The sequence below is a fragment of the Portunus trituberculatus genome, chromosome 21, assembly GCF_017591435.1.
Source record: "Portunus trituberculatus isolate SZX2019 chromosome 21, ASM1759143v1, whole genome shotgun sequence".
Lineage (NCBI taxonomy): Eukaryota > Metazoa > Arthropoda > Malacostraca > Decapoda > Portunidae > Portunus > Portunus trituberculatus.
This window is the reverse complement of record NC_059275.1, coordinates 6619419-6637854: the sequence shown is the minus strand read 5'-3', so window position 1 is coordinate 6637854 and position 18436 is coordinate 6619419. Positions and strand designations below refer to the sequence as shown.

The following is an 18436-nucleotide window of genomic DNA, read 5'->3' as shown; positions in this document are numbered from 1 at the left end:
AAAAGGTGGAGGAGAAATAGAAATGCAGTAAATAAGGAAAACTTCAAGATAGCAAGAAATGAATATGTTAAGGTGAGGAAGGAAGAGGAGAAGAACTATGAAAAGGACATTGTCGAAAAATGTAAGGAGCAACCAAAATTGTTCTACAGATTCATCAATGGAAAAATAAGACAAAAAGAAACAATAGAAAGGTTAAAAGGAGAAAATGAGATGGTGGAAGACCCCCAAAATATGGCAGAACTGTTAAATAATAAGTTCCAGGAGGTCTTTACTAAGGAATTCAAATTTGAAAGACCACAGGGTAATAGAGACCATCTATATGAAAGAGATTAAAGTAACCAAGCTTGAAATAAAAGAGTTAATGAAGGAACTGGATGAAGAAATGGCAATGGGACCGGATGAAGTCTCAGGCAGAATACTGAAAGAATGTAGGGAAGAACTAGCAAGTCCTATATACAACATCATAAAATGCTCAATAGAAAATGGAACAGTACCAGTAGAATGGAAAAGAGCTGAGGTGGTTCCCATATATAAGAGCGGAAGGAAGGAAGAACCTTTAAATTACAGACCAGTATCACTAACTAGTGTAATATGCAAGATGTGTGAAAGAGTAATAAAGAAACAAAGGATCGAGTTCCTTGAGACAACAAATTATAATCAAATAGCCAATTTGGTTTTAGAAAAGGTCAGTCATGTGTAACAAATTTATTGAGTTTCTACTCTAGAATAGTTGATAGAGTACAAGAGAGAGAGGATGGGTTGACTGTATTTATTTGGATTTAAAAAGGCATTTGATAAAGTGCCACATGCAAGATTACTGTGGAAGTTAGAGGAGAAGGGTGGTTTAAAAGGAAGCACATTGAGATGGATGGAAAATTATTTGAGGGGGAGAGAAATAAGGACGGTAGTTAAAGATATGAAGTCCAAGTGGAGAGCAGTAGAAAGTGGAGTGCCACAGGGTCAGTATTGGCGCCAATACTTTTCTCATTTATATAAATGACATGCCAGAAGGAGTGAACAGCTACATAAATCTGTTTGCGGACGATGCAAAACTGTGCAGAGTTATAAAGCAAAAGAGGATTGTGAAATACTGCAAGAAGACCTAAATAAGATCTGGAGATGGAATTCAATGTGGACAAAAGCCATGTCATGGAAATGGGAAAGAGTGAAAGATGACCAGTGGGAATCTATAAGATGGGAGATGGAGTAGAACTGGAGAAAGTAAAAAAGATAAAGGATTTGGGAGTGACGATGGAAAAAAATAATCAACCAGCAAGCCATATTGATAGAATTTTCAGAGACATGTAATTTGCTAAGGAATATTGGAATAGCATTTAACTACATGGACAAAGAAATGATGAAGAAACTGATAAGTACTATAATAAGACCCAGATTGGAATATGCAGGAGTAGTGTGGACCCCTCACAAAAAGAAACACATAAGGAAGCTGGAGAGACTACAAAAAATGGCTACAAGAATGGTCCCAGAACTTGAAGGGATGACATATGAGGAGAGACTAAAGGCTATGGATCTACCAACATTGGAACAGAGAAGGGAGAGGGATCTGATACAAGTTTATAAATTGATAAATGGAATGGACCAAGTGGATAATGAGAAACTGATCCTGAGAGAAGAATATGACATCGAAGCACAAGATCGCATAGTAAAAAGCTGAGGAAGGAAGATGTCTGAGAGATATTAAAAAGTATAGTTTCCCGCAAAGATGTATTGAGACGTGGAGCAGTTTGAATGAAGTAGTAGTGTCTGCAACGAGTGTGCATACTTTTAAAGTAAGATTGGATAAGTGTAGATATAGAGACGGTGCCACACGAGCATAAAGGCCAGGCCCTGTAAAACTACAACTAGGTAAATACACACAACACACACAACACAACACACACACACACACAAAACAACACACACACAGACAGACACACACACACACACACACACACACACACACACACACACACACACACACACACACACACACGGGACATCGTCGATGGCGGAGGTGGTCGCTGAGCTCCAGAGCAATCATCTATAATTCTACAGTTACCTAAGAGTAACCAAGGTGGGAAAGGAGCTGGTAATGTTTGTCCCGTCTCCATATAGTCATGTTAACTGTTGATTAGCAAAATAATGTCCAGTGAAGGTAAATATAAACTGTAGCCTGCGTTTGAGCCATCAGCTGGTTTGTTTACGTCTGCGCAACATGGCGGCCGTGAACTCGAAAGAGGAATCAGACTTCACAGGGTTTCAAGGAATAATGGAGAAGAGCGCTTATGTGAAGAAAATTCTGGAGTTAGAAGGTAAAATTGAAAAACTGTTTGAAAAGTATGAGGGCCTGGAAACGAGTTATGACAATGTAAAGAGAGACTGTGCCGATATGAAGAAGGAAAATGCAGCACTGAAAGAGGAAGTTAAGCTAATTAAAGTGAATTGCGAAAAATGTGGAGAATCTCTAGGAAAAGTGATGGAGAAGCAGGCTGAATGGAAAAAAAGTCAGGAAGTGGAAAGAAAGGAGGTAAATTACAAAGTTGCAAGTCTGGAAAAGGAAATCAAAGAGTCAGGGAGAAAACTTTGGGCCTTGCTGAAATTATAGATCAACAGATCATAGAAGAGAAGATAGCTGAGAAAGTGGTGAAGGTTATTAAGTCAAATGAGACATTGGTGAGGGAAACTGTAGACAAAAAGAGATGTGTGGTGATATTTGGTGTGGAGGAGGATAAGACACCGAGTAAAATGGAGAGAGAAAAACATAAAAAGGTGATAAATAATATCATTAATGTGGTGCAAGAGGAGGAAAAGACCTAGTACAAGAAATAGAGGACTTCCATAGAATTGGAAAGTTCACAAGAGAAGGTATGAGGCCAATAAGAATCAAACTTAAGTCACAAAAGGATGTAGATGAATTGGTGGAGAAGTCATGGAGGCTAGCCCAGCAGGAAACAACAAGGAAGATTTGGTTGAGAAGAGATCTCGGTGAAAAGGAAAGAGAAATGTTAAATGAGTTGAGAAAGGAGGCTTTGAAAAAAATGAAGAGAGGACAGAAGAAGAGAAGAAAGAGTTTTTCTGGAGAATCTTGGATATGAGACTGAGGAAGTGGTTCATAACCCAGAAAAGTACAGCAAGAAAGGACTAAAGAAACTTACATATGAGCGAAATGTAATGTATTCCAACATAAATGGAGTGATATCGGGATTTTAGAACTCAACGATTACTTGAGGGACAAGAACCCAGATATTGTGGGTCTTACTGAAACAAAACTGAGAGAGGAGAAGACCTGATGAAGGTTGGAGAAGGAAATATAACGTTTGGAAAAGAAATAGAGTAGGTAAGATGGGAGGAGGAGTGATGTTGCTGGTTAAAAAGATATAAAGGTGGATCAAGTGAAAAAGGTATGGGAAAGGCAGAAGTGCTAAAGATCAGAGCAGAAACTAATGAAGGAAAAAGAGGCACTACATAGTGGTGTACGTACCACCTAAGACAAATGCATGGTCAGTACAGGAATATGAAGAAATGATAAGTGATACAGGAACATGTCTGGAAGAAATGTTGGGTGGCTGTGAACGAACTATAATGATGGGAGATTTTAATTGTAAAGAGGTGTGTTGGGAGGACTGGTCAATGGAAGGATCAGAGACAACATGGGAAATACACTATTGACACTGGCAATGGAAAATGTGTTAACTCAGTGGGTCAAAGAAGATACTAGGTTTGGAGGAGAGGGAGCATCGTCAAGACTGGACTTGGTCTTTAGTACAGAGCCAATGGTCATTGAGGAGATGAGGGTGGAGTGCCCTTTAGCAAAGAGTGATCATGCAGTTTTGGAGTTCAAGGTGATAGACGAAGAGAAATCTAGAAGAAATGAAGAATATAAAGTGGGAAGATGGAATTATGCCAAGACAGATTTTGGAAACCTAAAGAAATTCTTTCAAGAGACAAATTGGATGAAATTCAAGAGTGCTAAGGAGCAAATGAAAAGTGGAAGGAATTTATAAAAATATACAAAGAAGGTGAGAAAAATTTGTACCAATAAGACAACATAGAGAAGTTGGAAAGCAGGACTGGTTTAACGATAGATGTGAAAAGGCTAGAACAAGAAAAGAGGATGCATGGAAGAGGTGGAGAAGGAAAAGACGGATTAAGCAGTGGGAAAGTTACAAAAGAGCAAGAAATGAATATGTGTTGATTAGAAGAGAAGAAAGAAAGAAACAAGAAAAGGATATAATTGATAAATGTAAAGACCAACCAAGGCTTTTTTACAGACATGTGAACAACAACATCAAAAATAGAGAAAGTATTGAAAGTTTAGAAGTAAATGGAGTATACAGTGAAGATCCCAGGAAATGGCAGAGGCTATGAATGGATGCTTTCGGAAGGTATTCACAAAGGAGACTGCTTTTGACAAACCACTGGTAATGGAACAGAAAGGGATTATGAAGGAGTTTCAAGTAACGGTGGAGGAGATCAAGAACATGATGGGGAGTTTAGAAGTGAGAAAAGCTGTGGGACCTGATGGGGTATCAGGATGGATTTTAAGAGAATGCAGGAGCAATTGGCAGAAAAAGTTTGTGAAGTAATTGATGCCTCATTAAGGGAAGGCGTAGTGCCCCAAGACTGGAAAAGAGCTAACATTGTCCCAATCTATAAATCAGGTAACAAGAGAGACCCATTGAACTATAGACCAGTGTCACTTACAAGTGTGGTAGCTAAGATGTGTGAGAGGGTGGTGAAGACTAGATGGACAGACTTCTTGGAGAAAAATGACATACTTTGTGAGTGTCAATTTGGTTTTAGGAAAGGGCGTTCATGCACGACAAACCTGATATGTTACTATTCGAGGGTGATAGATGTAATACAGGAAAGAGATGGTTGGGCTGATGGAATATATCTGGATTTAAAAAAGGCCTTTGATAAGGTACCACACCAGAGACTGATCTGGAAACTTGAAATGGTAGGAGGAGTGCATGGCAGTTTACTAAAATGGATGGAAGACTTTTGGTAGGAAGAGAAATGAGAACAATAATTAAGGACAGACCATCAGAATGGGGATTGGTGGAGAGTGGAGTTCCACAGGGATCAGTGTTGGCACCAGTAATGTTCGCAGTCTACATAAATGACATGGTGGATGGGGTGTCCAGTTATGTGAGCCTATTTGCAGACGATGCAAAATTGTTACGAAAAGTGAGATGTGACAAAGATTGCGAACTACTCCAGGAAGACTTGGACAGAATATGGAAATGGAGCTGTACATGGCAAATGGAGTTCAACACGACAAAATGCAAGAAAATAGAGTTTGGCAAGAGTGAAAGAAGAATCAGGAGTATGTACAAGATAGGAAATGAAGACATAAAACCAGTCATGAAGAAAAAGACCTTGGGGTGACAATTACCAATGACCTATCGCCAGAGAGACATATAAACAAAATAATTGGAGAAGTATTGAACTTATTGAGGAACATAAGAGTGGCGTTCAGTATATCTAGATGAAGAAATGATGAAGAAAATAATTACTGCAATGATAAGACCGAGGCTTGAATATGCAACAATACAGTGGGCTCGAACTTAAAGAAACACATAAGGAAACTAGAGAAAGTACAGAGGGCTGCAACGAAAATGGTGCCTGACTTAAGAGATTTGACTTATGAAGACAGACTGAAAAGAATGCAACTTCCAACCCTGGAAAACAGAAGAGAAAGGGAGACCTGATAGCAATATACAGAGTGATGATTGGCATGGAAAAATGGATAGGGAAGATCTGTGTATGTGGAATGGAAGAATGTCGAGAGGGCATGGGAAAAAACTAAAATGGCCACTTATAGGAGAGATGTGAAAAATATAGCTTCCCTCATAGAAGGGTGGAAGCATGGAATAGTTTAGACGTGGAAGTGGTCAACGCAAGGAATATTCATGATTTTAAGAAAAAGCTGGACATTAATAGATATGGAGACGGGACAACACGAGCATAGCTCTTTTCCCGTATGTTACAATTAGGTAAATACAATTAGGTAAATACACACACACACACACACACACACACACACACACACATCTAATTTATTATGTTTTTATTCAAGAGTGACTGACATACTACAACATAGAGAGGGATGGGTGGATGCTATCTACCTGGACTTGAGAAAGGCCTTTGATAAAGTACCACACAATAGACTGATGTGGAAACTAAAGATGACTGGAGGAGTAAATGATAAACTAGCAAAATGGATGGAAAATTACTTAATGGGAAGAGAAATGAGAACAGTGGTGAGAGGAAGGAAGTCCGAGTGGAAGAAGGTAACCAGTGGAGTTCCACAAGGGTCAGTGCTGGGTCCCATCATGTTTTTGATTTATGTTAATGATATGCCAGTAGGAATTGACAGTTATATGAACATGTTTGCGGACGATACTAAAATTATGAGGAGAGTAAAGAATGTGGAAGATTGTAACAAGTTACAGGAAGATCTTGATAAAATATATGAGTGGAGTAAAGAGTGGCAGATGGAATTTAATATAGACAAGACCCATGTTATGAAAATGGGAAGAAGTAGATACAGACCAAACTGGGATTACAGGCTGGGTGATGAGAAAATTAAAGAGACCAATGAGGAGAAAGACTTAGGAGTAACTGTGCAAAACACTTTGTCACCGGAGAAACACATTAACAAGATTTTTTGGAAAACATACAACATGCTTCAAAATATTGGCCTTGCATTCCACTACCTAGATGAAGGAATGATGAAGATATTATGTACCTTAATAAGACCCCAGTTAGAATATGCAGCATGTGTCTGGTCACCGCATATGAAGAAAAATGTGAAGAAGGTAGAAAGGGTACAAAGGCTGGCAACAAGGATGGTACCAGGACTCAGGAGTTAGACTATGAGGAAAGACTGAGGAAGCTGGGGCTGACCACATTAGAAGAGAGAAGAACAAGAGGAGACATGATAACTATGTATAAATTGGTGAACAAGATTGACATACTGGATAGAGAGTTGATAAAGGTGACCACAAGTAATCATCTCCGAGGACATGGAAAAAAGCTAATAAAGGACATATGTCTAAATGACGTGAGAAAATACAGTTTCCGCATCGTAGCATTGATAAGTGGAATAAACTGAGCAGTCATGTCGTTGATGCGGTGTGTGTCAATCAGATGAAAGAGAGATATGACAGGAATGGATAAGGAGACAGGACACAGAGAGCTTAGCTTGGGCCCTGTAAGAACACAGAGAGCTTAGCTCGGGCCCTGTAATACACAAATAGGTAAATACAAATAGGTAAATACACACACACACACTGCAGAGCCATCAAGCAGGACACAGGCAACTGAGCAGCTTGCTGAGATTACTTCAAAAGGAGTTGGACCACAGGCCTAGATGTATGTACAGGATAAGGATTTCTCAGGTTTCCGGGATGAACGAAGTAATATGAGAAGACTTGTTAATGTAATGTAGAAAGAGAATTAAGATATATGAAGGAGGTGATGACCAGTCTTATGGATAAACAAGACCGACTGCTTGCAAAAAACACAGCTCTGAAACTAAGAGTAACTGAATGTGAGAAAGTAAGTGAAATAAACCAAGAATTGAAAGAGGAGATTCTAGAAATAAGGAAGCAAAATGACATTCTTAAAGCAACATGTCAAAATTATGAAAGCTCTCTAAAGAACTTGCAGGTTAAAGTGCAGCACGGGATTACAGACAGAGTAGAAGGTGGTCTAGCTGATAACAAGTTGAAAGAATTAAGAAATGAATGGAAGCAAGAGCAAGAAGAGAAAAAAGTCAAATTTTCAGAAGTGATAAGGTGACAAATTCAGGAGAACACCAAAGTAGCTGTAATAGAGGTTATCAAGGAGAAGGAAGATTTAGTGCGAGATGCAGTGGACAAGAAAAAAGCTTTGTGATTTATGAGATGAGAGAAAAGTAAAATCCAAATCAATTAACAAGAGAACAACATGAAGAAAGGAAAATGGCCAAAACAGTTATCAAAAGAATACAAGACAGCACACAAGAATTTGCACAGGAGGTAGAGGAAGTGATTAGACTGAGAAGGTACAGTGAAGGAGGAAAGAGACCAATGAAGGTGAAAATGAGATCTCAAGTGGCTGTAGAGGAAATTATGGCTAGAAAAGGGAAGCTGGCCAATGATGTCGATCACAAAGAAATATGGATAAAAAGAGTATGAACGTAGAGGAAAGGGAAAAGGAGAAAGTGCTAAAAAGTGAACCTAAGGAAAAATCAAGAAAATGACAGAGATAGAGAAGAAGAATTTTTACTGGAAGGTTCTGGATATGAGATTAAAGAAGTGGTATCTAAGGAAAAAAGAGGAGGTCGTGGAGGAAGTAATAAATTAAGAGTAACTTATACTAACATAGATAGTTTGTTATCAAGTATATTGGAAGTAAGGGATCATTTGAAAGAAAAAAAGCCACATGTAATGTGTATCATTGAAACAAAACTGAAAAAAGAGATCCATGTCAATTTTAAAGATGAAGGATATAATACCTGGAGGAGGGACAGGAGGGATAAAGGGGAGGAGGAGTGCTAATAATGGTTCGTGATAACATATGTGTGGAGGATGTGCAATATGGAGAGGACAAAGTAGAAGTATTGGGAGTAGCAATCAGAACAAGATTTGGAAAAAAAGAAAAATTAGTCACTTATGTTCCACCAAAGACTAATATATGGGGATCAGAAGAGCATAAAGATATGCAAAGAGAGGCGATAAAGTGCTTAGATAACATGATAAGAAGAGATAGAAGAATACTCTTAGTTGCAGACTTTAACTGTAAAAAAATAAACTGGAGAGAGATGGAAGTAATGGAAAATGTTGGGCAGTGGAGTGAGAAAGTGTTACAGCTAACTATGGTTAATACAATGGACCAGTGGGTGGAAGAGTCCACAAGGTACAGGAGGGAAGAACCATCATTGCTTGACTTAGTCTTCACAAAGAAACTGGAGTCCCCTCTAATCTTACAATACCTTAGTCCAATGGGGAAAAGTGATCAATGGGAAAAGTGATAAAAAATGCAATGCATTGGATAAGGAAATTGTTGCAGCACATAGTGTGCATAACTTTAAAGAAAAACTAGATAAATGGAGATATGAAGACAGGACACTATGAGCCCTGCTCAAACCCTGTACAATACAACTAGGTAAATACAATTAGGTAAATATACACACACACACACACACACACACACACACACACACACACACACACACACACACACACACACACACACACACACACACACACACACACACACGATTACTGATTATATTCCAATGTTTTGCCTTACATCAAAAGACATCTTCAGGGCCTATAATAATTAATTACAAATGTAAGTATGACAATCTAAAACATTATGAAAACATTAAGTTAAGTAGAAAAGGTAAAAAAACATAACAAATTAAGTCACAATACAGTAAAAAAAATAACAAATGTATTTGTTTGTATTGTGCATTTGTTGTTGTTTTTTTACTATGTATTGTGACACTTAATTTTTTATGTTTTTTACATTTTCTACTTCGTTTTTTTTTACTTAATGTTTTCATAATGTCGTTTTAGATTGTCATATTTACATTTGTAATTAATTATTATAGGCCTTGAGGATGCCTTTTGATGTAAGGCGAAACACTGGAATACAATAAAGCAGAAGGAATGAAGATTTCCACGGTGATTTCCCTGCATATATATATATATATATATATATATATATATATATATATATATATATATATATATATATATATATATATATATATATATATATATATATATATATATATATATATATATATATGGGGTGGAGGAGGGGGAGACCAGCAAACATGTGGGTTTATCAATCAAGTCTGCCTGCTCAGTATAATAAATTTGCTCTGAATTGTCTGAAGTATAATTCTGTGTTACAACAAGGTACTAATTCACTTGAAATATTTCATGAATTATATACCTATTTTGCTTTCTATGGATTCAACTTGTAGGTTCAAGACCTCAAATCAAAGTGGTATTGTCCTCTTGGTCTGGACACACCAAGGGCATTGTGCTAAAACATAATCAGAGGACACTTTCTGCAGCCTTATAAGAACTCCTTAACTCACCTCTTGAGGAATTCCTTCTCTTGCGGTGCCGGAGGAAGCAAAGGATGGCAGCAACATTCAGCACCAAGAGCCCAAACACAGACATGATGATCACCAGCAACAAGAAACTGGTGACATGCCTCTCCTCCTTCCCCTCCACACCTTCCCCTCCTCCTGCTGATGTAATGAGAAATTATCATTCAAACAACTAGGATATATATTACTTACATTACTTGAAAAGTATAATCCCACTTTTCAAGTATACATTGTTTTCAAATTAATGGCTTCTTATAAAATTTCATGGTTAATAATATAAAATATGATTAATACAAAAACAATAACTATTATAATCAAACAATTATGATAGTTATTTACATTTTTCCAAAAATAAATATTCAATAATTATTAATTAGCCTAGCAGCAGTATTTCATCAAATGAGAAACTTTTATGCTAATAGATAATCTTAAATTAAATTTACCAACTTTGTAAGACTTAAATATTACAGATTTACAGATAGTTTCTATGAAGTCTCAAGACATCTGAAACTGCTTCAACTAACCTAAGGTAGTGACTGTGACTGGAGGTGTGACGTAGTCTGAGCGGCCTTGGTTGTTCTTGGCCTGAGCAGTGAGGCTGTACTCTACCTCAGGCGTCAGGCCTCCCACCTCCACCCCAGTGCTGCTGCCGTCTGAGACTTCCTCATACTGGTGATGAATACCAATTAACTCCACATTCACATATACATTGACGATGCACTTCCTTTTGTGATGCAAAATATTACTGAGGAAATATTCCAAACCCCTCATATAATGCTACATGCACTGCAAAACTCTGCACTCATCATTCCAGAATCTTTCTCTCTCCATAGTCCTTACACATAATAAACTCAAGAAACAAAAAACACTTGCTGTTATGACATCTCACATCATTCTAAAATAACAGTCTGATTAAACTATCAGATAACTCCTTAATGTATTTGTGCAATGACATGATTAAACAGCTGAGGCAAGAGAAATTCACACCTCAAATGTAGTTGTGCCAGTCGGGTAATACTTGACTGTGTATCCCAAAGGACGACTGCCAGCAAGGTTGGGACTCCAGCCTAACACCACAGACACATTGCTCACACTGATCACCTGTGAGATAAAAGAGCTGTGAGAAAACACATGAAGTACCTAAAGACAAAAGCTGCGGTGTGATAACACAACTAATTTCTATGCTGACAGATAACACAGCTGTAACATGTAAAATCAATTATGAAAACACATACTTAACTTGATCTATTTATTGTTTTACTTTTGTGATATAAAAACAATATTATGTCATAAAAAAATACTAAAGCTGAGGATGAGAAGTAGTTATGAATATACATGATAGAGGTAGGAAAAGAAAGGTGATAAAAAGTAAGAAATGCAGAAATGAATGACAAATAGAGAGTAAATAGGAGAAATGAAAATAATTTATTGATATCAACATCATGACTACAGAGTATACTTAGCATTCAGTACCGTGAGATTTGTGGGAGGGAAGGGCCGTGAAGGAGGCCTAAGAGTGAGGACGGTGGAGCCTGAGCCAAGGGGGTTGGTGGCTGAGCAGTGATAGGGCTGGTAGTCTTGTGGGGACACATCAAACACCTCCAGCACAGAGGACCATGTCACTAGGCCATCCACTTCCTACATGACAGAGGAGATTAATAAGATCATGATTTCTTATGGAGACTAATGATCATTTTGTGTTCCAAGTAACTCGGATTACTTGGAAATACTGCATCATCAATACCAAAAAAAAAATAAATAAATAAATACTTGAAGACTTGATTTTAAAACAATAACAAAGGCTGGTGTCATTTCTTAATGAAAATATAATACCACAACATATAACTGATAAGCAGTCAGTCCAAGACAGCACTCACCACCGGTCTGTGAATACGGTACTTGTCACTACTGAGGATTTTCATTCCTTCATGAGTGGTCCAGAGGAAAGAGGGTGCCGGTGCAGCCCTCACTTGGCACACCAACTTGCCCTTCCCTCCCAAGGATGCCCAGGACCCCTTCACTTTACCACTGTCCTCACTCATTGACACGGGCTCTGAACAGACAGACTATGGTAAATCCTTATATATAGGTCAAGTGTGGCTTCAAAATCAGTTATTGTCTTCAAAATTCCATTTTAAATTCAGATCGTCCAATCATTTATTATTCCATGAAATTTTGAATATTTCATCTGTATATACAGGATTTATTTGTATGAACTATGAATAATAGATACTAATGTAACATTTATAAATTTGAATAAAAGACAAATATATTTCAATGAGTAGTTTAAAAAAATGTATTCATATGTTTGTAAGTCATAGTAAATTCTATGTTGGAGGCAAAATGTTTGAAGTATCCATCCATACGTGTAATGATAAGCTTGGTGGGCACAGACTGCGAGCGCGACGAGAGGTTGCCTGATGCCTGACAGACATAGAGGCCCGTGTCCTCCCTCTGAGCTGATCGCAGCACCAGCCTGGCAACACCAACACCCGAGCCAACACTCTGGTTCCTGGTGTCAACAAGGCATTTAATTCAAGATGGAAGATCTAATACTGTAATAAAAGACTCCCTCCATATATGTCATTTTTCTCTAGTTTAAGAAATGTATCTCAAATAAAGTTGTCAAGATGATGATTGGTAAAAAATGTTATTTATTAGAAATATTATAAATATCTTATTACTAGTGGTGTTTCTTAGTATACCTCATCTCAAATTCAGGAACGCTATAGCAAAAAGTTCATAGCTAACAAAATACTAAAAAGAGAATGTTGTAGCAATAACATGAGCAGAGTACAGGTGGTACTCAAGTGTATGGCAGTGGCACACCCACCCTGCCACCCAGGTGAGGGAAGGCAAGGGGTTGCCTGAGGCTGAACACCGCACCTCAACAGCATCCCCTTCACTCACTGTCACTCGGTCAGGTGCCATCACATTGTCTGGTCCATCTGGGAGAAAACAATTGCTCTTTTGTTGTTTTCTTAGAAATATCTGTAGTCAAATTCCCAATGTGGAAAACACAATTTGTCTTTAAGGGATTGAGATTAATTGAAAGACTAATTAAACTGGCATTGTGCAGTGATTTAAGAATTAATTTAGAGTAATTGGTAGTTGAAAGCCTTGTACTGAATGCTGAGTACACCACACATTGATGATGAATATCCTGCTCTTTATAATACTGTAATCAAGCAATCTAAACACCAGTTTCACATCCTCATAAAGAGGATATTGTTCTGCATTTAAGTCTCTAGCTCCTTAGAACAGAAAAAAAATCAAATCACTGACAAATACATGCATAAGATTTATAGCTGTTTCTTGCTTTTATAAACAAAGAAAATAATTGCATGCCATTATAGAAAGGCATGCCAGGCAGCATTACACTTTAGGCAATAAAACTCACACTGTATGTTCAGAAAGAAAGAGGTATTGATGGCTCCCCTCTGACTGTAAGCACTGATGGAGTAATTCCCTGCCATGCTCTTAGTGGCTGATCCAAGACGCAGTGTCCCTCCTGCGCCGACCAGAGTCTCCTCCCCACGGCGCCACCAGTATCTGCCAGAGGAAGTGAAGGATGCTGTCAGTCATATTTTCCTCTTTTTATAAACAATGAATTTGAAGTTCTTTTGTAGGGTTTTACAATCTTTTTAAGATAAAAGTAGAAATAAGTGTCAGGATTTTGGACATAATAATTTATCGCTTATTTATAGGGTGATAAACTTATCGCCAGTCATTTATTACCAATTATCACCTATAAGTTATTGTTATCAATTTATTGGTTATTGTGATCAAGTTTTTGTAATCACACCCTGCTCTGCATGCCTCCTTACCTGACAGGACCTGGATTAGCTGTGGCGCTAGCTGTGATGGAGACGTCCATACCCTCCCACACATTGATCTGTTCAGATGGTCTCTCCCGCCACACCGGAGCATCTGTTGGAAAGACAGAGTGATTACCACTCCAAAATACACATGGGCAACTTAAATGTCTGACCAAAAATCCTAGTAATATATATGTATTCTAGCTCTACAATAAATATAATCAAAGCCAGTTTAGAAGTAATGAAAAACACACAGTGTAAGTATCTGGAATCTGTTCCATGTAGCCTACATGCAATTCTACTTTATATGCACCTTTCCTTTTTCTCAATAAAGAAATTTTTCAAATTTCTTATTTAGTTATCCAATGTTTGAAGAGTAATCTATGAAGACAGATTCTTAATAGATAATCTAAGAAATAAATAATCTTACCTCATGAACAACAGTGAAGAAACATCAATCACAGATATTCACAAAATAAGCTCTGGTTGAAGACTTCAGCTTACAACAACCAGCTCTTGATGTAGACTTGTTATACGCTAAAAATTTAGAGCAATCTTAATCCTCTACTGTAGTGGTTCCCAACCTGTGGTAAGCGTACCACTAGTGGTACATGGAGGCTTTCCATTTTCCAGTGGTACATGACCACAAATCAGTATCTAAAGCAAATTTTAGTTAAATTGGATTAATTCATTTCTCTGAAAAATTACTATTGCCCTACACAAGATAATTTGGCATTGATCACTTGGTAGAAAAGAAACAGATGCATTCCTCTCATTAAACTGAGTCGTGTTCCTTGTTGTTAATTAATTTGTGTTCTACTTGTGAATGAATTTATATTTGCTGGAATTGTATTTTTCTGGAACCAGGTGGTATGTGGGAACTGTACCACACCTCCAAGTGGTATTCATTCAAGAAAAAGTTGGGAACCACTGCTTTACTGTAATGGCAGCAGGGTCAGTGAAACTGCCTTGTCACATCCTCTACCTGAGAAATCCTTTTTTTTATGTTAAGGCCTATAATGCTAGTAGTCTCACTTGAAAAGTGTGTAGGAAGCACTGTTCAGCTTCTGCCCATTAGTGGCAGAGGCAATTTTATTTATAGTGGTACCCATATTAGGGCCCATATCACCACCCAAGCTCATCTTGGGTGTAACCACCTAGAACATGGGTATCATGGTGACATGTAGGTAACTTTAAACCACTCGACAAATGGCAAAGTGTTTAAGGCTGTACGTGGTGGGATTCGAACCTACGCGTGGACGTCTACCCAATCCCACGCTCACCACCTTATCCACTATGCCACCACTTCCCTAATCTCTCCTTCTAGTACATCTTTTAGTTAAACCAAGCTTTTTCATTCTAACATTTCTCACAACTTCAATAACATCATCAATATGTTGACATTCACCACCTATTGTAGTTCTCATCACCCCCACACTTACGCAGGACATTAAGAACAAAGCTCTTCTGTAGGGGTGACCCCAGGCCATTGTTTGCCTCACATGTCAAGCGCCTTTCATGGTCCTCAGCCTGAACCACCATTGACACCTCTGACCTGAAATGTCATAGACAACAACAACAACCTCAAGAACACTTTTAGTCATACACTATAATTCAAACAACCCTTAAAATGTCTTAAAATTTTTTCTACCTTGTTTCTTACCAAGCTAATTGCATGGCTGCTGTCCAACTCTCTAATGCAAGAGTTAACCAGTACGTACTCTCAATCATTCATCCCTTTCACTGGTAAACTCTGGAACTCCCTCCCTGCATCTGTATTTCTGAATTCCTACGACTTGTCTTCTTTTAAGAGGGAGGTATCGAGGTATTCGCTCCCCTACTTTGGCTGATGGTTTTTGCACCTCTTACACTTTTTAGAGAGCCAGCACTCAAGTGGACCTTTTTCTTTAATCTTTCTTTTTTTGCCCTTGGCTGGCCCTTTTCCCTACATGAAGAAGAAGAAAAAAAAAAAAAAAAAAAAAAAAAAATTGTTCTGTGTATATCAGTACTTAAAGTCAGCATTTAACTTAATTCTTCAAATTTTTAACAAGTAAATTATTGATTTCTCTTTTTGTTCTCTCCTGGTGACTTGAACCTATCAAAAGATGAATATCAATATCTCAAAAAAAAAAAAAAAAAAAAAAAAAAAACAGCCTAGTTTTTGGTACCTCATCCTAAAGGTTAACAGGCTCATACACTTGCTCATGCTCTCTTTAACAATACACTGTGTCTTTGGCAAGAATCCTTAACATAGAATTAAGTTAGTACTTGCTCCCATCTCCCACTTTTTTTTTTTTTTTCCGGTACGGCCTATAGCGCCTGTAGGCACACTTGAAGAGTGTATGGGAAGCGCTGTTCAGCTTCCGCCCATTAGTGGCACAGGCAATTTTATTCATAATGGTACCCATATTAGGGCCTATATCACCCCCGAAGCTCATCTTGGGTGTAACCACCTAGAACCTGGGTATCATGGTGACATGTAGGAAACTTTAAACCACTCGACAAATGGCAAAGTGTTTTAAGGCTGCACGTGGTGGGATTCGAACCTGGTGCTGGTGCCTCCAAAAGCAGCAGGGGAGGTGGTGATAGTGGCCACAGGAGGTAGGGAGCTTTGAGCTGTCCAGGTGAGGTTGGCTGATGGATTGCTGGAGGAGGTGAGGCACATGAGCATGACATGAGACCCTTCAGCTGCCACTTCAGGCTCCAAGGATCCCATCAGCTCCCTTGGAGGAACTGTTGAAGGGCAAATCAGGAAAATGTAACAATGTATAAGTTTGTCTTCGATTTTGTTTGGAGTATCCATCATGCACCTTCTAATCTTATCTGAAAACAAGCCTTCTACTGATTTTAAAAAACCCACTTTGAGAAACTTTAAACACAAAAAGGAGAAGTAAAATTACACAAGATCTAGATTTCTTACATAGGACAGAAAGCCTGGATGAGGTGATTTTTGGTTTGGTGCTGGCTGGACTGATCACCTCACACCTAACCATGGATCCATTATCAGGCGGGTCCACCCTCACACTCCCCCTGGCCTGAGTCACAGCTGGCGTGTGCTCCTGCCTGGTAGGTACAATCTTCCCTGCGTGGTAAATCCTATCCAAACACATTCAGATTATAAGTTTCATTTCATGAGCTTTTGATCTTAGATGTGATAACCCAACACTTTCACTTCTTAAACATTTAAAAAATTTGCATATACTATTAAAAATTACATTATGAAGGAATAAATTTATTCTTAGTATGCATTATAATTAGGATTATTTACTATGTTAATTACTAAATGATATTCCAAGCATAATATATATATATATATATATATATATATATATATATATATATATATATATATATATATATATATATATATATATATATTTCTATGAAAACCAAGCTCACATGAAATAAACTACTTACCTTGTGAATTGTACTAGTACATCTACATTCATTTCCAATAAGTAATATATAATCTACAGTACTAAATAAACCATTCAGTTAATTCAATCAAGGTATGTGTGAGTCTCACCTGATGGAGGTTTGCGGAAGACTATGAGGGCTGGCACAGGTCACCTCAGCAGAGCTGCCAGCCACCACAGGCTGCAGCACTTCACCTCCCAGCACTGGCGCTCCGGCTGGCTCTGCGGGAGGGACACAGGGACAGGGGCTGTGTAAATTACTGCAGTGAAGCAGGGTTGGTGATTTTTTTTTTTTTTTTAAATCAAAAAAATAAAAAAATCATTGATTTTTTTTATTTATTTGATTTATTTGATTTTTTTTTTTTTATAAAAAAAAAAAAAAAAAAAAAAAATATATATATATATATATATATATATATATATATATATATATATATATATATATATATATATATATATATATATATATATATATCCTACTGAGTGATTTGAAAATCTCCATAGGTTACTTTAAGTTTGAGTTTAGGGCGTGTAAGTGTGAGCACAGTCAAGGATCCTGATACATACGTGTTCAATACTTGTTTGTAGTTGGTACAGGACCAGGTTTAGGACAGACAGAGTTGCCTGAAGTTATTTTCAAGACAGCATTTTATATTATTACCACACAGAAGAATATCTACTTTTATTCTGTTACTGTTTGGTTGCTAACCTTGGTTATTATTATGATACATTGAATCCCAAGTTAGTAAAGACTAAAGGAGGCTGATATTTACCTAGTAAAAAACATATGGCAAGTTGGCAACATTAGAGCAAGAGAACTCACTAAGCTCAGTACAGTACATGTATTTTCCACCAGTTGGTCAGTCACAGTCAGTGCCTCTGCAGGTTGCTTTTCTGAGATTACCAGCTCAGTGGCATCTACAGTATATGCTTGTTCAAGTCCTGTTGCTTTCCTTGCTTTACCAGAGACATACAAAGTGAGATTCAAAAGGTTAATGTTGTCACCTGCAAAAGGTGTTATTTTTTATTTAATTTAATTTATTTATTTACTGGTATATACCATGAAGGGAATAAATGAATAA

The 18436-nt window shown here is 37.7% G+C and overlaps 1 protein-coding gene across 4 annotated transcripts in view; it reads right to left on the bottom strand.

The window, feature by feature from the left end:
* LOC123507096 (nephrin-like) overlaps positions 1 to 18436 on the bottom strand; it is a 56966-nt gene that overhangs the window by 14893 nt on the left and 23637 nt on the right. For 3 of the 4 annotated variants that reach the window (XM_045259657.1, XM_045259660.1, XM_045259659.1), the window contains 13 exons: positions 17465 to 17576; positions 16859 to 17034; positions 16485 to 16671; positions 15381 to 15493; positions 13948 to 14050; positions 13521 to 13672; positions 12954 to 13068; positions 12487 to 12632; positions 11998 to 12173; positions 11594 to 11758; positions 11108 to 11221; positions 10645 to 10789; positions 10106 to 10261 (listed from right to left, as the gene is read on the bottom strand). In XM_045259657.1, the coding sequence (XP_045115592.1) occupies positions 10106 to 10261; positions 10645 to 10789; positions 11108 to 11221; positions 11594 to 11758; positions 11998 to 12173; positions 12487 to 12632; positions 12954 to 13068; positions 13521 to 13672; positions 13948 to 14050; positions 15381 to 15493; positions 16485 to 16671; positions 16859 to 17034; positions 17465 to 17576 (1860 nt within the window). The remainder of the gene's footprint in view (positions 1 to 10105; positions 10262 to 10644; positions 10790 to 11107; positions 11222 to 11593; positions 11759 to 11997; positions 12174 to 12486; positions 12633 to 12953; positions 13069 to 13520; positions 13673 to 13947; positions 14051 to 15380; positions 15494 to 16484; positions 16672 to 16858; positions 17035 to 17464; positions 17577 to 18436) is intronic. The other variant, XM_045259658.1, reaches the window with a different exon arrangement.